Source organism: Gobio gobio (assembly GCF_949357685.1).
Source record: "Gobio gobio genome assembly, chromosome: 15".
NCBI lineage: Eukaryota > Metazoa > Chordata > Actinopteri > Cypriniformes > Gobionidae > Gobio > Gobio gobio.
This window is the reverse complement of record NC_137108.1, coordinates 32859133-32876554: the sequence shown is the minus strand read 5'-3', so window position 1 is coordinate 32876554 and position 17422 is coordinate 32859133. Positions and strand designations below refer to the sequence as shown.

At 41.2% G+C, this 17422-nt stretch overlaps 1 protein-coding gene across 2 annotated transcripts; it reads right to left on the bottom strand.

Moving 5' to 3' along the window:
• Positions 1–2485: 2485 nt before the first annotated feature.
• Positions 2486–16121, bottom strand: atn1 (atrophin 1). Of its 2 annotated transcripts, none has more exons than XM_079836254.1 (10): positions 15958–16121; positions 12516–12659; positions 12086–12187; positions 11605–11724; positions 8816–11517; positions 8197–8413; positions 6376–7873; positions 4494–4637; positions 4225–4405; positions 2486–3270 (listed from the first exon to the last, which is right to left on the bottom strand). In XM_079836254.1, the coding sequence occupies exons 2-10, from the start codon at positions 12540–12542 to the stop codon at positions 3237–3239; spliced, it is 5025 nt and encodes a 1674-aa protein (XP_079692380.1). In that variant the 5' UTR covers positions 12543–12659; positions 15958–16121; the 3' UTR covers positions 2486–3236. The 2 variants fall into 2 exon arrangements, with proteins under 2 accessions (XP_079692380.1, XP_079692381.1); XM_079836255.1 differs by having other exon boundaries at positions 11605–11721.
• Between the last annotated feature and the right edge of the window lie 1301 nt (positions 16122–17422).

Genomic DNA, 17422 nt, shown 5'->3' with positions numbered 1-17422 from the left:
ACTTTTTTTTCTTGGCTTATGCAAACGTTATTCTCAAGAACAATATAGCTAAATAATGTTTTTGAGCTAAAGTTTTGAGAAGATTATTAAAGACAAGATAACTTTGAACAAACGCTATATTAACGTTGCTGGAAGAACATTTGCTCCTAGCTTTGAGAAAACTTTGCCAAAATGTAAGCCAAAGTTAATTTCCTGTTAGCTGGGCACAATTATAAAACAGCTTTTGGATTTGAAATTACATATTTCTAAGGAAAACATATTGTCTTGTTCGTGCTATTTTTTTTTTAAAGCCCCCATGGCATGGCATTTTTCTATTATTTTATAATGTTTCCTGAGGTGTACTTATATTGTTATTATGATTTTTACATCATAAAATATCATAATTTAGAAATAAAAGGCATTTTTTCTATACTGCTGTTTGCACTGTGGCTGAAGGCCCTGTTTCAAGAGGCGTGTCTGCTGTGAGACTTCAGTAAAAACGCCCACTGTTGTGATTGGCTGACATCTTTGCATTTGATATGAGCGGAGGGGGCGTGGTTTAACGAGGTCTACGAGGCACGAGCAGGCACGAGCTGCTGCCAGAGAGACGGATGGACCGAAGTTCACTTCACATCGGTTCTGTCAGTCACAGTTCAGTGAACTGTTTTAGTTACAGCATATACTTCAGGTTATTAGTCTATTTCTAGTCGGAGGGGCTGTCACTCATGTCAGAAAGTTAGTAACTTTAGTAAATTATGGATCAGCGCTTTCTGGAGACGCGAACCGTTTAGAACGATTCAGTCCGATTTGGTGAACTGATTCGGTTCACTAAAAAGAACCGGTTCAATAGAAACATCGTTCGCGAACCGGACATCACTAATGTACCAGAGACTGAGCTCAGCGATCGCTAACAAAGTTATTTATAGTAACTACTGAGTTATGAGAGCGCAGTCAGTCAGCGCGAGTTTATTGTGTTTGTATTTGAGAGTTCTAAATAAACACGAGTCCCAGTCACACCGAGTCCGTCTTCATCATTATTACCAACTTTGTTGTAACACATGCAAAGTACCATTACAGCTGTCGAGATGAACGAGTTATGAGTTAGTGTTGATAATACCATTATTTTTAGATATTTTCCTATCATATGAAAGGCGTCAGTGACGCGCATTGAGTACACAGCGCAAACAAAGACACAACAGCAGTAATCGAATGTAATCCAGTTTATTGTGGGGCTAGGCTGGCTATAATGGAATAATAAATAATTAGCTACACATAAGAAATCACTGATCACAGATCAGAAGGAACTGAAAAAAGACTTGTTTTCATTTGTACATCCAAACACTGAGAAACTCCCAGCATTCACTCGTTCACAACCCATGATCTCTCCAGCGTTTGCATGGGCGTGCCAGATTCTCTGGGTGGAGGAAAGGGAGGTAACCGTTCCTGCTTGGACGTCAAACCAGGAGACTTCAGGATTGGCTCGTCTGGCCTGTCATTTTCTCAAAGGCAGAGAAAGACAGCCAGAACTCGGTTTTACACCGATCAACATTTCTATCCACTTGGGGACAATATTCAGGCTAGGGGAACTCATATTAATGTTGAAAAACCTCATAAAATGAAAATTTCATGCCATGGGACCTTTAAAGCCTGTGACACAATGCATAGCCCTACTTACTCTAACATTATTTTGGTCTTCCTCCATAAAATGAGAGTAACCACACAAAACAGAAACACACATGTACACCTTAGTTTAAGCAACTGAACATCCGAGGACGACAATGTCTGTTGCAGTAAAATGACTAAGGGAAGGACTGCCAAATATATGTCTACTTTTTCAAGATGTCCAGTGGATTTTTGTATCAGTGCTTTTCTGGTTAGTCACTTTTAGTCAGAGTAGAGCTTAAAGCTGAATTAAATAACAGTAAAACATTTCATACTCTGCTATCTTGCGTTCTTTTCCTCCTACAGTGCTCACTGCAGCGATACGAGCCTGTCTCACGCTTGCTGCATGTGTCTCTTATTAGCCACACTTATGCAATTCCTTATGCGTATGCTGCGAGAGATAGAGAATAGAGAATAGAGAGAGAGAGAGAGAGAGAGAGAGAGAGAGAGAGAGAGAGAGAGAGAGAGAGAGAGAGAGAGAGAGAGAGAGAGAGAGAGACGAGCTTCCCAAGGACGCAATATTTTTTAGTCTTTAGAAAAGGCCTGTTCTTTTACTACAGTGTCTCTCGAGGCTGCAACTATAATGTACAAAACAGGAACAGGAAACCATACATTGGTTTTGCGTCACCTAACAACTGACAAAATGTAACAATGTTAAATTAAAACTTAGGCTATACTTTATTCTTATAAGTCAGGTGTTACAATTTCGATTCTGCACGAGGTAAAATACCTATTTTCATTATGAATAACCTGTAAATCAAGTTTAAATAATTTTGGGGTCACTTTGACAGTAACTGACTGGCACATGCACAGACAAAGTGAAACAGTAAACTGCACACATAAAGACTTATAGAAAAAAATGGTATTTTATTTCCAGATTTTTCTTTTTCATTATTTTTTATCTTGCATTTTCCCCCCACAAGGTAAATTCAACATAAAAAATTAAAAATAAACAGCGGTACCATGAAAATGTAAAAAAATAATAAAAAATAATGTTTATATAAGCATATAATTATTAACAAACAAACAACATTAATAATTTTAATAAGAACACGATAAAGAAACATTATGAAGGTAAGCTGTTTATCTCATGCACCCTTTCATAACCACTCTTTCAGAGCGGTAAAGTTTTCCAAAAACAAACAAACAAATAAAAACAGATCAAGAATTTTAGCCCACTGGGCTTTTTATATCTAGCTACATGCAAAGACATAAAAGTGAGCTTGATTTTTAGACATTCTCTCTGACATAATGTAGTTTACATAGACTGAACCACAGCCTAAACGCCTCTGCCTGGTGTGTGAAACAACACAATGAGGAATCCTCCAGGAGGGACGTTTGGGAATATCCATTCAGTGACACAGTGTCTAGGCTGTGTGCCAGAGTTATACATCTCACCTTTTTGGAATATACACATTGTTTGTTACTCCTGTATTTAGGTTAGTTCAGATTTAATGATATGTGTTCTGATGTCACATCCAAGCTTGTATCCAGATTCGTTGTCATTCAGTGCTGAATTTTGAAATGATTGTTTTATTTTTCTTTATTTGCACTTCATCCCTTCTTCATTTTCTTGTCTTCATGTCCTCTGTGTCTCACAGCGTTTTGTCACTCTCTTTCTTTAGGTGGCTGCAATGGAAGGCAAAGGTTATATCAGGTCAAAGATGAAAGAACTTAAAGACTGCAATGAAGTTTTCAAATTTGCCATTTTGTATGGGGACGGGTGACTCAAGCTTAGAGTCCATATTTAAAACTTTATAAAGTAAAATATCTAGCTTCTGCCAGACCGTATTCAACTTACGAAAAAAGTGTAACGGGTGCAATGTATCACTAGAACGTAGCTCAAGCGTAATGACTTTAGGGTATGTAAATCATTCATGGGGTAATGTTAATTTTAAAGTGAACTAATCCTTTAAGTGTTAATGTGGAATAATAGTTTGTACATAAATGTTTTAAATATGACGGCTTTCAAATATAATGCTAAATGTCAACAATTACCCATTTTGTCCCTCAGAATTTTTTTTTATAAAAAGGCATCTCTATACAACTCTTTTTCAGCTGACTTTTCCCATTTATTTTCTCCAAAGAGATTTCAAAAAGTTCCTCAATAATCAACATTAAAAAATTATGATTAGATTAGATTTTTAGTATGATGTAAGTTTAATGGTAAATGTTCAAATATACAAGTTGTTTTATAGCATAGGAAGACTATTACATTTGCAGTAATTCATATGAATGGGAGTTCACTGCTGATCTATTTTTGGGCAACAGAAATATATTTACCTGGTGAATGCAAGGATCTCTCTTTAGGATTATGAGTGGAATTCTGCTATTCAAAAAATTACTGAAATCTCTCTGACTTGTGGTTTCCACAGAAGCATGTATTACCGTTCAATCTCAGAACTCATGTAAGATCTGTTTTAAAGGTCTATACGTTATTGCTCAAATTTATTTCTCAATGAAAATAAATAAATAATGAGATACAAGTATTAACATTAGTGATACAGTGGAAAAAAGCGGTATCGCCTATATCTAGTGTTGTTCATTCATGTCTATGTACACAGTATACATGTTTGCATTCACCTGTAGTACTCGTCCTGTGCAAGGGAGTGATGATGGTGGTGGTGGATCCACTGCTGTTCCAGGGCGAGCCTCTGGAACTGAATCTCGGCACTCTGAGCCTGCTGCATTGCCTGGAGCTGGTGTGCTGCAGACATTGACCCACCCAGAGACGAGGACTGGGGCATCTCACGGAAAGGACCACCTGTACACAACATGCAAGCAAATGCAGAAATCATTCAACACAGTGAAAGATGAAATATATCGCAACAGAACATCATTACACCTCTTACCAAAGAGCTGCTGTCGAAGCACCTCGCTGTCAGTGAGGGAGTGTGCCAGAATGGGAGGCCCAAGAGCAGCCCCTGGGTACGGCAGACGGGCCAGGGGAGACCCTGATGCCAGCGGATCCATCAGGGGGTGTACCCCTCCCGCGGCTGCCACCCAAATACGTAACAAAACAAAAGTGGGAAATTTAATAAGAGTAGCACAGTTTCCCAATGGCACTGCAGGTAAAAATGCTTGGCGTGTACAGGAACAGTGCTGCCATTGTTCTTGCCGTTTGCAACCCATCTTACTTCTATAGCCTGACGTATTTCTGAATGAAACTGGACATTTAAGCTGACAATAATTGTATTGTTGATGGTTAGTGCTGAACTTGTTACAGAAGTGCTGCTTTTGTGATGCTGACAGCGTAAAAGTTGACTCAAAAATTTAAATTTCGTTCACTTTTGTGTGAGATCTAGATCATATTTTTGTCCATACAATGGTTAATGGGGTACAAAACAACACTGGAGCCTACTGCATCTCGTTGCATGGACTAAAAAATACTTGAGACATTTGTAAAATGATCTTTTGTGTTCCACAGAAGAAAAAAAGTGATATAGATCTAGAAAGAGGAAAGGGTGAGTAAATGACATTTTTGGGTGGACAATCCATTTAAAGGTGCAGTGTGTGATTTTTAGCAGCATATAGTGGTGAGGTTGCGAATCCCTTTTAAAGCACATAGAGAAGCTACGGTGGCCGACACAGGACAAAAATGACCTCATAGGAGAGAGCAAAAAGCGACTAGCGCTCTGTAGAGAAGTTTGTCCATTTAGGGCTACTGTAGAAACATGGCGGCTGCGATTTCACTGTAAGGGGACCCACGGTGTATGGAGATAGAAATGGCTCATTCTAAGGTAATAAAAACATAACGGTACATTATGTAAGGTCTTTATACTCCACTGAAAACATAGTTATGTATATTATAATGCATTTCTGTCAATAGATCCTCATAAATACTACACACTGAACCTTTAATTAATTCCCTTTAATTGCTACCAAATACATTATAACAACTAAAAAGTAAATATAGATAAACACAAGTGGGTAATTGAAGCCATTTAACATTATATCTGATATTGTTTAATTTTGTTGTAGTCACATTTTTCATAAAATCAATGAAAAAATCATTGTAGTTAACAAGAATGTGTGAAATTAAACTAAATATTTAATATATTGTATATATTAAAACATGTATCAACATTTAAAGCTACAGTCTGTAACTTTTTGCGCTCTAGTGGTTAATAAACAGAACTGCATGCGTCTTGTGGAAGAACATTGCAGCAAGAGCTACTTCTCTCTGTTTATGTCTATGGCGAGTCACGCAGGGACTGTGCTCCTCCGCAGCAGTTCCTACCAGTCTGGTCTGAAATAGTCCCAAATATAAACACTTATTATAAGTGTATCATAATGTCTCAGGGTAAGACAAAAACACGGTTTGGAAAATGGATTCATGTTGTACATTCTCATTATATAATTTTTGTAAATCTTGAACACAAAAAAAGTTATGGACAGCAGCTTTAACGAACATATGTGAATATTTGTGCACTCTTAATATAATGTGTGTTGTTTTTCCTTCATCATATTTTGTTGACAGTATGTTTTAATTTTAATTTGGTTAATTATCTTATCATGATGCACATTTTTCAGCTTGTCTTTGTTATTTGTTGACAACACAAAAACATTTTAACAAACAGTTTCGGCAGTTAACACTGTTTGAATGCAATCAAAAACAGGTGTTGACCACCTTGACCCCAAATAGTGACAGAACCATTTTGAATTTGGTGAAATGTTTATGCTTTAATGCTGAGAACTGTGTAAAGTGTGAGTGTGTGTGTATATGGTGAATACCTGTGTCCTGCTGGTGCAGATGTAGGTGAGAGTGAATGTGTGAATGCTGGTGATGATGAGGAGTAACGTTCAGCATCTGTAGCCGGCCGAGAGAATCTCCACCTCCGGTGCCTCCTGCTGCAGCTGTGCCTCCTCCTGCTGCTCCTCCACCTGTCCCTGGCCTTTCCCTGTCCCTCTCTCGCTCCCTCTCTGTGGCAGGAATCACTCTCTCCCTCTCCACGCTCCTTGCACGCTCAGTGCTGGGAGGAGTGCGAACAGGGGTGGGATATCGTTCTGAAGGCGGAGCCTGATTTGGGAGCGGTGGGGGCTGACAGGAAGGTTGTGTATTTGGAAAGGTAGAGTGTGGAGAGGGGTGATGATGAGATGAGGCTGTTGGAGGAGGAGGTGGTGGTGGTGGGGGAGGAGGTTGAGGGGGAGGGGCAGGGGCTGCTGGTGTCACTGGGGCTACGGCAGGAGCCTGGTGGGTGGGGATTGAGGCTGGGAGAATAGAAGAGGTGGGTGGGACTGACAGAGGTGGAGGGACGGGATTTGGATTCCTAGCTGCTGCAGCTAAAGCTTGAGGGGGTGGTGCAGGAGGTGGAGTTGTACCATAAAGGGCAACCTCACTACCAGGAGGCCCGCCTCCAGCTCCACCCCCCAGCAGCAAGGAGTGTGAGTGTGCGTGCGAGTGTGCGTGTGACAAAGCTATTGCCGGGTCGGCTAAGGCTCCAGCTGTGTAGACACGCTCCTCGCTCTTAAACTCAAATCCTGGCTTCATACGCTCTCTTTGAGCTGCTACAGCATGAGGAAATCCCATTCCTCCAAGCCCCGCCCCAGCCAACCCACCAGGCCCGTGACCATGCCCTGGGTGGGCGGGGCCTCCCTCCAGCCCGCCTCCATACAAAAAGCCCAGAATGGCAGCAGCCGTGGCAGCGTCGGCTGGAAGGTGGTGGGGGTGTGCGAGGGCTGGGTTTTGGAATTGGGACAGAAAAAATGAAGGGTGCACATGGGGATGAGCGTGAGCGTGCGCATGTGCATGTGCGTGGGCATGGGCATGTGCATGTGCATGTGCATGTGGGTGAGGGTGGTGGTGAAGGTGGGGATGGTGTGCCTGTGCCCGGCTGGCAGCACCCAAAGGAGACATGGCATGTGGACGGGCATATTCGCTCAGGGTTCTGAGGGCTGGGGTATCAGGGCCCAAGTATGGACCCCCAAGCCCGATGCCAAGAGCACCCTGAGGACCTCCGACAACTGGAGAGCCCCCTGCCATGGAAGGGATGAGAAGAGAATGAGGAATGCTGTGAGAGAGAGAGGGATGCAGAGGATGAGAGGGGTGAATGGAGTGAGGGTGTGAGGCATGGTGGTGCTGTGGATGGGCTACTTGATGCGAAGGGTTCACAGAGGACGCGGAAGATGATGAAGGGTCTAGAAGGATGGAGGATGAAGAAGGAAAGAAGAGCGAAGAGCCCTGGCGTGTGCCTGCAGATCCTAACCCTGCACTGGCGCCACTGTCCTTTTGCTGAAAAAAGAGAGAAACGTATGTAAAGAATCTAATAACTACAAGGAAAACACAACCTCCACTGCCATGGAGGGTTTTTTTTGTCTCCAACTTTTTTTTGCCATATTTTATTATTTCCTCCTCTGAATAAAGCTTATTTTAACTCACCCAAAACTTTTAAGCATAAACCTCCATAAATTGTTAGATTTATTTGAAAACAAGGTGTAATATCCTATGTAATTTAGCTTCTTAAGTAAATGTATCTAGAATGTTAATGTTAAAACTAGATAAAAATAATTATTTTCTTTGCAGTGCTACTAACATGCTTTATTGTCTTTTTTTACCTGCAGATGTCGGTCCAGGTCTCTCTCCCTCTCCTTTTCTCTCTCTCGTTCCCGCTCTTTCTCTCGCAGGTCTCTCGCTCGCTGTTCGACCTCTCTACGAGCACGTTCTATTGCCTCGTTTCTCTTCTTCCAAAGCTTAGAACCATCAAGTGGAACAAACAGAACGTCACTACGGGCACATGAGTTCCCACTGCCCCGGTCAAGAACCCTGTGGAACCTGAAAGAAAAGATGTATTAATGTTTCTACAACACATTTATATTATCACGTGGAACCAAGTTGTGTATTTTAATAAATGCAATTCATCTAGTATACAAGAACCCATGCAGACAGAGCTGACATTTTTTTTAGTGTAAACCTGTGCAAAACAAGATTTGTGCATGATGGCAAAGGCAATCTATATGTAAAAAATTAAATAAATAATTACAGTAAATATCCAATATTGTTTCAGATAAATTAAAACAATCTCTAATATCGGCAAATAACATATATGGCACCATTATATTGTGCATCTCTAATTTTAATATCAGTGGCATGATAGATCTGATCTGTTTGTTTTCATAATTTACATGTTTACTGTATGAAGATTTAATAGATTTAATTTTAGTGAGCTGGTCTTACCGAGCTGATTGACTGGCATGGATTGGAATGTCAACAGGTTTAGGTTCTGGGGAAGGACTTCGGAGAACTGGAGGTGGGCTCTCCAACTCCTCCCTCTCCTCTACTGGCTCCTCCTTGATAACAGGTGGTGGTACTGGGGCAGAAGATGACTCAGATTGACCATCTCCTCCAACAGATGTGCTGGGGGTTGAAGCAGTGTTGTTATGGCCGGGGTTACTGAGATGTGGTTGTATTTTAGTGTTTTGAGGGGAGTGCAATAGTGATGGAGTGCTAGTGCTGTTGTTGTTGTTGGGCGCATTGCCACTGGCATTGCTATTTCCATGGCTACTGTTGCCATGGTAAGAGCTACTGAAAGGAGCATGACTGCTTACAGTGCCATGGTAAGGAGTAGGTCTGCAACTTGACGTACAAGAGGTGGACACACCTGATGCAGGAAGTGGTACAGAAGGAGCAGAGGTTGATGGAAAAGGAGTAAACCCTCCCATCGGATTGGTTGAGGGACTGGGAAGAGGTGAGAGCGGGGTTGGTGGAGTCTGATTGGATGAAGAATATGGGCCCTGTCGAGCATGACTGCCTGGAAGGGATGTAATGGGTGGGGGTTGACCATGTGAACTAGTGGAGGGTGGAGGAGGTGGAGGGGGATAAGAAGTAGAGGGGGGATGCCCATGGCCAGAACCACTTGATGAAGGAGAAAGGGATGGAGGGTGACTGCGATTTGAATGAAGAGCAGATGTAGTGTTGTCTTTTTCCCTCTCTCTGTCTCTGTGCTGCATAGGCAATGGTGTCTGGCTAGGATAGTGAGAGTGATGCGGAAGTGGAGGTCCTCCAGGATACTCCCGGGTAAGATTTGGGGCCAATCCAGGTGGGCTTGGGAACTCCCTTGGTACACCAGAAAGTGGGACAGAGGAAGCGGTCGATCCAGGGGGTGGGTAGGGATCCTTTGTCCCTGGAGGAGGGTACTCTCTTAAATAGTGGGGAGGGGGAGGAAGGTCTGCAGCATTGGAGGGTGCTTGGGGAGTCTGTCCTTGCAGTGTCTGCTGCACATTTGCTTCCAATGGAGAGGGATAGTCTCTACTTGGGGGGATCGAATTGGCAGAGGAAAAAGGAGGATGACCAGAGCTGTTTTGTGGTGAACTGGCTGGGTCACGGGTCACCAGGGATGTTGAAGTTAAACCAGATGATGGGGGACCTACAGGCGCTTGGTTGGCATTACCAGCATAACTGTTACTCCCTGCCTCCCTACCTTGGCCTGCTAACTCTCCCCACCTACTGTCCTTGTCTCTAGGATGACATCCTCCCCCTCCAGTGCTTTCAGGTCCAAACTCTCTGCCTTGTGCTTGAAGCTGCTGGTTTTGCAAAGGAAACTCCCTTCCAGTTCCTCGCTCTCGATCTCTAAACCCTGGCCCATATTCCCGACCACTTGGTGGTCCTGCAGGTCCATCCCGGTTTGAGCCATATTCTCTGCTTTGTCCAGGTAAAGAGTTCCCAAAATCCCGGCCGACATTAGAGTTGGGTCCACCACCACCAGAAGTGCTACCACAGATGCTACCGCTGCTGCTGTTTGCATTGCTACTGCTATTACTAGCAGGGAAGTCTCTGTTGCCAAACTCTCTCCCACCCCTCTCCCGCTCAGCCGTAGTGCCATACCTGGGCAGATACTCTTTGTGTGGGTGTGGATGAGAGTGAGATAGGTAAGGTGGGTGGGAGGAGTGTCGGTTGGACGAAGGAGAATTGTACACAGAGGGCAGCTGTTGCTGCACTGGGGGCTGCTGACTTGGATGTGCATGGTGGTTACCTTGGTAACGTACATATCCCCAGTTGCCAGGACAACTAGAGGGAGGTCCCCCTGACCAGCTGGTAGGGGTGTAATGGTGAGTGTTGGGAGGAGGAGGTTGTTGAGGAACGGTACTAGTTTGTGGAAGCAAGGAGGGTGGAACAGACTTATCACCTTTCTCTGGTTTGTCTACTTTACTTTCCCCACCTGGTGCATTCTGACCCACCTCTAGAGGTTTCAGCGCAGGTGGAGGTGGGAGAGTCGGTGCAAGGCTCACATTTGAATTCCCATGGGAATACTCAGCTCCTCCCACCCCAGGTTTCCCACATTGAGGGCCTGCTTTAGAAGAGATGCGACTGCAGGTGAGTAGCGTCTCTGGACCACCAGGACCTGTATACTCAATTTTGCTTGCAAGTTTGGAATCTACAGGGAAGTATGACTTCCTATTGCTACTTGTATCACTTGCATTATCCACCCTTCCACAATGAGATGTATAGAGGGATGAGGAGGACTTCAAGGAAGACATATCTCCCTCAATTCCTCCCTCACTGTCCCTCTGGTCTTCTGGCCTGCCATCCTCACCCCTCCCTGTGCCTCTCCGGTCTTCTGCTACACATTTTGATGCCCCTCCATCTTTGTTTTTATCACCCTGCTTTGGGGAATCTGGAGAGTCAGATTCAGAATCCAAACTGGCTAAGGGGGAAGCAGAGAGACTCGGAGAAGAGGATCGATTGTCCTGGTCAATGTCTCGACCACTGCTTATGCTGCTGCTACTATTGGCTAAACTGCCTCCAACTGAGCTCCGACTGCCTTGTGATTGGCCATCCTCATTGTCACTTTCTCTTGATTGACTGTTGCTGGACGTTGGAGGTGGAGCAGAAGTCGGAGTGTTAGTTGAAAGGGGTGGGGCTGGGGTATTGGAGGAGTCCTGATGGCAAAATTAAATATATTTTTACTTTTTTTTTACTCTTATGCAATTGTATTCATAATTTCAAATTATGAATTTTACCAGTACCTGGACTTTCTGTCTTTTGGGCGGCGGCACATGCTCCTCCCCTTCACTTTCTGATGAATCATGGCCTTGAGATCGTCGGCTGAAACGTCCAACAGCCAATTCCTCTCCAGAGGTTCTCTGCTTAATAGTATAATTTTAATCATGATGTGAGGCATTTGCATTTTTCTATTTAGTATTAAAAAAAATATTTAAATAACTAAATTTCCCCACAAAAGAATGCAAAAATAGCCAACCAAATATCTTAACACACAACACATACACTAAATGCACAATAGTGTGGAATAGTGTGAAAAAGACTGATCATGAACGTTCAGAAAAAGATAATCTAAACTTAAAAGATGAGACATAAAAGAATTCAGTGACAGAGATGAGAAAAAAAGAGCTGACATTATCAAATATTAAGAAGCAACAATGGAGAAGATCACAAAAAAGAAATACATAAAAAGAAATAGAGAGGGAGGAAAAATACAAGAATTCTTACAGTTTGCCTTTCGTTGCGCTCTGCTCGAGAGGGGCTGGGGTGCGGACGTCTACCCCTCCTTTCCTCGCTGCCCCCCCTCCTGCGTCCACTGCGAGCGGGCATCTGTGGCAATGCCCGACATGACCGAGGGAGGGCAAAGACAAGCAGAAGAAAGAGGGAGAAAGAAAGACAGCATGACAAAATTAAAGCATAAGACAAAGACGGAAAAGAAGTAAGAAATAAAAATATATTTTGTTTGTATTTTTATTAAAATACCATTTTAATAAAGGGGAAATCCACTATGCATATCCAAATACTTTGTAATAACACATATAAGTGCACTTAAAATGGTTCTGACTGACTTATTCTATAATGGCACAAATCAGTAAAGACTTATATCTACACATAGTCCACCTTTGAGGCTGATCTCAGTATGCAGTAATGCCCTCACCGATTCTTTGTGGGTTCGGGTCTTCATGACTAACTCTCTATGTGGTCCATTCCTTCCAGTCAGCCATTACAGAAAGCGGGAGCGTGACCACAAATGGGATGGTTGGCCTACAGGCTGCCTATCATAGCACTGAATCTTTAAAACCTGGGGGAAACAAAGTGAATGCCACTAAAGTCAAAATAAACGTTACCATAGCATTAATATATTAAATACGTGTATTTCAATTTGTTATAAGATATTTAATCAGTAAAGTTATTAATCTCTTGTCTTGATATAGTGGGGGGAAAGTAAACTGTTCATTTAATTGCCTTCTGAAGTAATATGAAGGGGTGATGAGATTAGTCCACTGTTCTTCATTAAACTAGCTCAGTGCAAAATGATAATCTAACTTTCTCTGATAAATGTATCATAATCAATGATGAAATGATCTGTAATTATGATATTGTTTTATAATCAACAAAAAAAAGTATTGCTGTACAGTAAATATATTTTTATGTTGACTGCATGGTACTTCAGAGGGTTTGTGGTACTCTGAAGCTGAGCTTTAGTCATCAATGTTGAATGGAGCTCTGCAAAAATCATCTACTGCAGCCAACATAGGGAGACCCACTGCTTTCAAGATCAACAATCTCTAAATGCAACATGCACAGAAATGCATAGGCTACTTAATATTTTCAGTTAACACACTCATACATGTGCATACATAGTCATGAATACATGTTTTGTATGTAAAAATAGTCAAACAAAAAGTTTCATTTACATTTCAGGTGTTAGACGTTAATTCAAACATCCCTTCAATGTCATAGAAGCTATGTTGATTTTCTCTGTGCATAAATTCTTACTACTGCCAGAGAGGATATGTTGACTGGAAGGTTATTTATAGCACATATTATATAGTTATTTTTTCTTCCATCTTTTCATCTATTTCCTGCTAATGATTTCCATCTCTGCATCGCCTTAATTTTGAGGCCTATTTTTCTGTTTCAACTATAGTATGACAATATTGGGATAATTCAAACACAATCGCTTAGCAGTGATGCAATAATCCACTGACATACAATAACATTGCTAATTAACCTCATCACAGTTGAAGTAAATACATTTTTTTCTGATTATGAGGCATAAGTTGGCCTTTTTTTAACAGATTCTAAACTTAACCATGAGAAACACTAATTGTTTTCCAAGACAAAGACCAGCTAACACTACTTGCTTGAGAGAGAAATATAATAAAAAAAATTAGATAGAGTTTGGAAATACAACTCCTTTGCCAGACATAGTGTAGTTAAGAGGTTAACTAAGTCACTCCAGTATTTCAAGTCAGCCTCTACTCTCTCTCTCTCTCTCTCTCTCTCTCTCTCTCTCTCTCTCTCTCTCTCTCTCTCTCTCTCTCTCTCTCTCTCTCACACACACACACACACACACACACTTCATTTATTGTGAATGAGACTATATATAGCACACTAACAGACTGAACCCAGTGAGTGTATTTAGCGCCACCTTCAAAACTGCAAAATGTACATTTACACCCAAACCACTGAACACAAGAGAAAAACCACAGTGCTGATAAATATTACATATAAACAGATTTACAGCCTGCTGACAACCAACACATTGAATAGGCTACTCCATCATGACAACAATTAACAAAATACTCATTTGTAAAACAAGAATTAATACTAGTGCCAAACATACAAAGACTACACCTTGTGCATATCCCATAAATGTAAAATCAGCATATTTGTGATCCAATTACGGTGTACACAAGGTAATATATCCAAATGACAAACAATATAGGCTGCCAGCACTCTGTCTACAGGTGAACCTTCATTCATCAGGAGTCCATTACCCAAATCTTGGCCGGGCTCCATGCATACCAAAAGCCTTCCACTCTCCCACTGCAAACACATGCATCTAAGCAATCAAGCAATACCTTCACTTAAAGTATAAAGTACATACAGTCACACACCATATGACAAGCAGTTTGAACATATATTCTGTAGACCAAACTAGTATCTATTCCATGTTACTAGTACCACTAGTTTCATTAGTGAATAGTATCTTTTTCCGTTTACTAACTACTCATTATGATATATGTTAAAATAGTCACATATTCATTATTACTCTTCTTTTGCTACTAGTCACATTCCCCATTGTAAAGTTACTGGTACATGTTAGTCATTTTGTTTTTGTCATTGAATTCTATATGGAACAGTAGTTTAGATATCAACTATTCACTTCTGACTAGTATGCATTCCAATTTTATCTACTAGTGCCTATTGTAATATTTACTTTGTTTCAGTTTTACTAGTACACATTTATAAGAATGTAGTCCATTACTACATTGATTTTATTTTTCAGTAATGACTAGTAGGAACGGCCACTTTATAGTTCAATTTAAAATCTACAAGTAACAAATGTACATTAGGCCTATCTAATAAATATCTTCTAGTGCATATTCAGGTATCCTACTAGAAAAATAATGAAATTATTGAAATGCATACTAGTACCTAATGAATAACTACTAGTAAAACTGAAATAGGTATCAGCAACAACTGAAATACATACTAGATGCAAGCACAGAACCACAGCAGATCTCCAAAGAAACAATCGTAAAAAAATTTTTTTTTTTTTAAATAAATCAAAAATAAATAACGGTAATAACAGAATAATTGCTTGTCACTGCTATGATAAATACTAGTAAGTAATGGATAATTACTAGTAGTACTAGCAAAACTGAAAATGATACTGTTCACTATATTGGATTACTTACTAGTAATGCAAATGCAAAAAAAGTAGGCCTACTAGTAGCTAACAGATAGGCAACTAGTTAGTGAAGGAATAAACGTTATAATGGCTTGCCACACACACACACAACACATCATACACTCTGTCCCCTTCGCATGCACATTGGCAAAAAATATATAATTAGACATGATTAGCTTTATTTTTGAATTCTTCAACACGCAAATGCACAATGCAAAGAGGTGGGGTGAGTTAGACACCCGAGCGTGCATCATCCGGCCACGCACCGCAACGTTCCTTTCTTCCATTCTTCTGCTGCTTGTTATTGATACGCATGCAGAGGCAGTGCACTACTGTACTAACTGGACGACCTCTGGATTACAGTTCTCAGACAATGCACAGCACATTCGATACTGACAAGACGAGGAGAGAGGGTCGCAACTACCCCCCTTTCGGTCTTTTCCTTCTCATATGGGGAAGATTTGGGATCAGAATGGCGAATGGCATTCTTGTCGAGCTCCATGGAATGTGAGCACTCGAGACCTGCGTGGTTACGCACCCCGATTTGCAATATGATTTAGCCCAATCTATAGACACAAGTAAAGCACAAAAGACGGGGGTGCGAGGAAAGGGGAACCATCTGAACATGTCCAAAGAAGAATGAGTCAAATATAAGCATCCATTTTCTCCCCCTTCTTACCTATAATATCCAGCGATGCGTATCTCCCTTTCTTTCTCTCTCCTGCTGCCGTTCGTACTGTACATTGACCGACACGCGTTCAAACATACAGGCAACTCGATGCACGGAAAGATTTACATTGTTGCGGCTTCGCAAATAACGCAGTGTTTTCCCAGCCGCTCCCCCTGAAATCGGCGCAGAAAACGGGGTGCAGCTGAAGACTGTACAAATTGATGCGTACGTTTGATTCTTCCCCACCCCCTTTTCTTTCTGCCCCTCTCCCGCTCCTCTGTCAAGACGACTTGCACTCTTTTGCAGTCTGTACGGGCACAAATCTTCATGGAGGGGTGAGCGAGGGACGCACGACCACTCGAGGGTGAGAAGGGGCGTGATTTTCCTTATTCTTCAGGGGAAAAAAGCGGCGAGGAAAGGAAAGCAAAGGAAAAAGGGAAAAAGAAAGATGTCGAGATAAGGGCACTTATTCATTATGTAAATTACTGCTTATTTAATTGTCGATTTACTACAATTCATTAAGGAAATTAACCTAGAACTGCTTGATTAGGTAATGGGCACTAATTAGGCTTAATTGTAGTACCCTAATGAGGTAGGGGTTTCATTTCTCCTGAAAAGTTATTATTTGCAATAGGCAATTTTATTCATCAAAAACCGAGCATCCATGTTTGAGGCTTTAAAAAAAAACTAGATTTCCCTCAGTTAAAGTCAACATGAAATCAAAATGGACCCTGTTTACTTTCTTAAAAATAAGTAGCCTATCTGGTCTTGATGTGAAGGGCGGATTCCAAACAAGAAAATAGATAGTCAAAATGCAATGTCTCGCTCTTCCTCTAAAACAACTTTCCTTTCCGCTGATGTCATGAAGCCCATACCAGCTATTGGATAATATTAACTAATTAGCTATTTAAGCATTGTTTTAGCAAACCTTCAATGGGTCTGGCTTCATTCTGATATAGCACCCACTTTTCTCCATCCAAGTCCCACCAACATCCATCAAATTTCACATCAATAGTAGGCCTAGTCTAATTGCACTTCTGAAGCCAAAATCACATGTATACACATTTAATAAACTGTATTTTAGGCTGCTCCAGCTAATGTCTCCTATAGGCTATAAACAGGCTTCCTCCCTTATGAGTTCTCAGTGTATGAGTGGACCATCTCTGACTTGTAAATTCTCAAAAGTTTCACTTGGAAATATGTCACATTACTGAAAATAGCAATTCCCGCATGCTTTAAGACGTCTTTTTACAGTGTAGGCTCTGGGCCTGCTCCAAAGACACAATCAATGTCACTGAAAAAAAGATACTAAAAAAGGTTCTGTCTGTCATTGTCATGACAGAGCATATATTTTTATATAATTATGTAATGTTTCTATATTCATTAGGCCTATATTATTTTAAAACATAATATCAAAACATTATTTTGTACATGCATTTATCCTGCATCTGTGCAGCATTAAACATTTAGATGC

Excerpts from the sequence above, each read along its gene's own strand:
- atn1 (XM_079836254.1), bottom strand. The coding sequence starts at position 12,542 with ATGAAGACCCGAACCCACAAAGAATCG. Across the intron at positions 12,188-12,515 it reads CCCGAACCCACAAAGAATCG|ATGCCCGCTCGCAGTGGACG; the intron begins GTGAGGGCATTA and ends GCATTGCCACAG. Across the intron at positions 4,406-4,493 it reads GCTTCGACAGCAGCTCTTTG|GTGGTCCTTTCCGTGAGATG; the intron begins GTAAGAGGTGTA and ends TGTTGTGTACAG.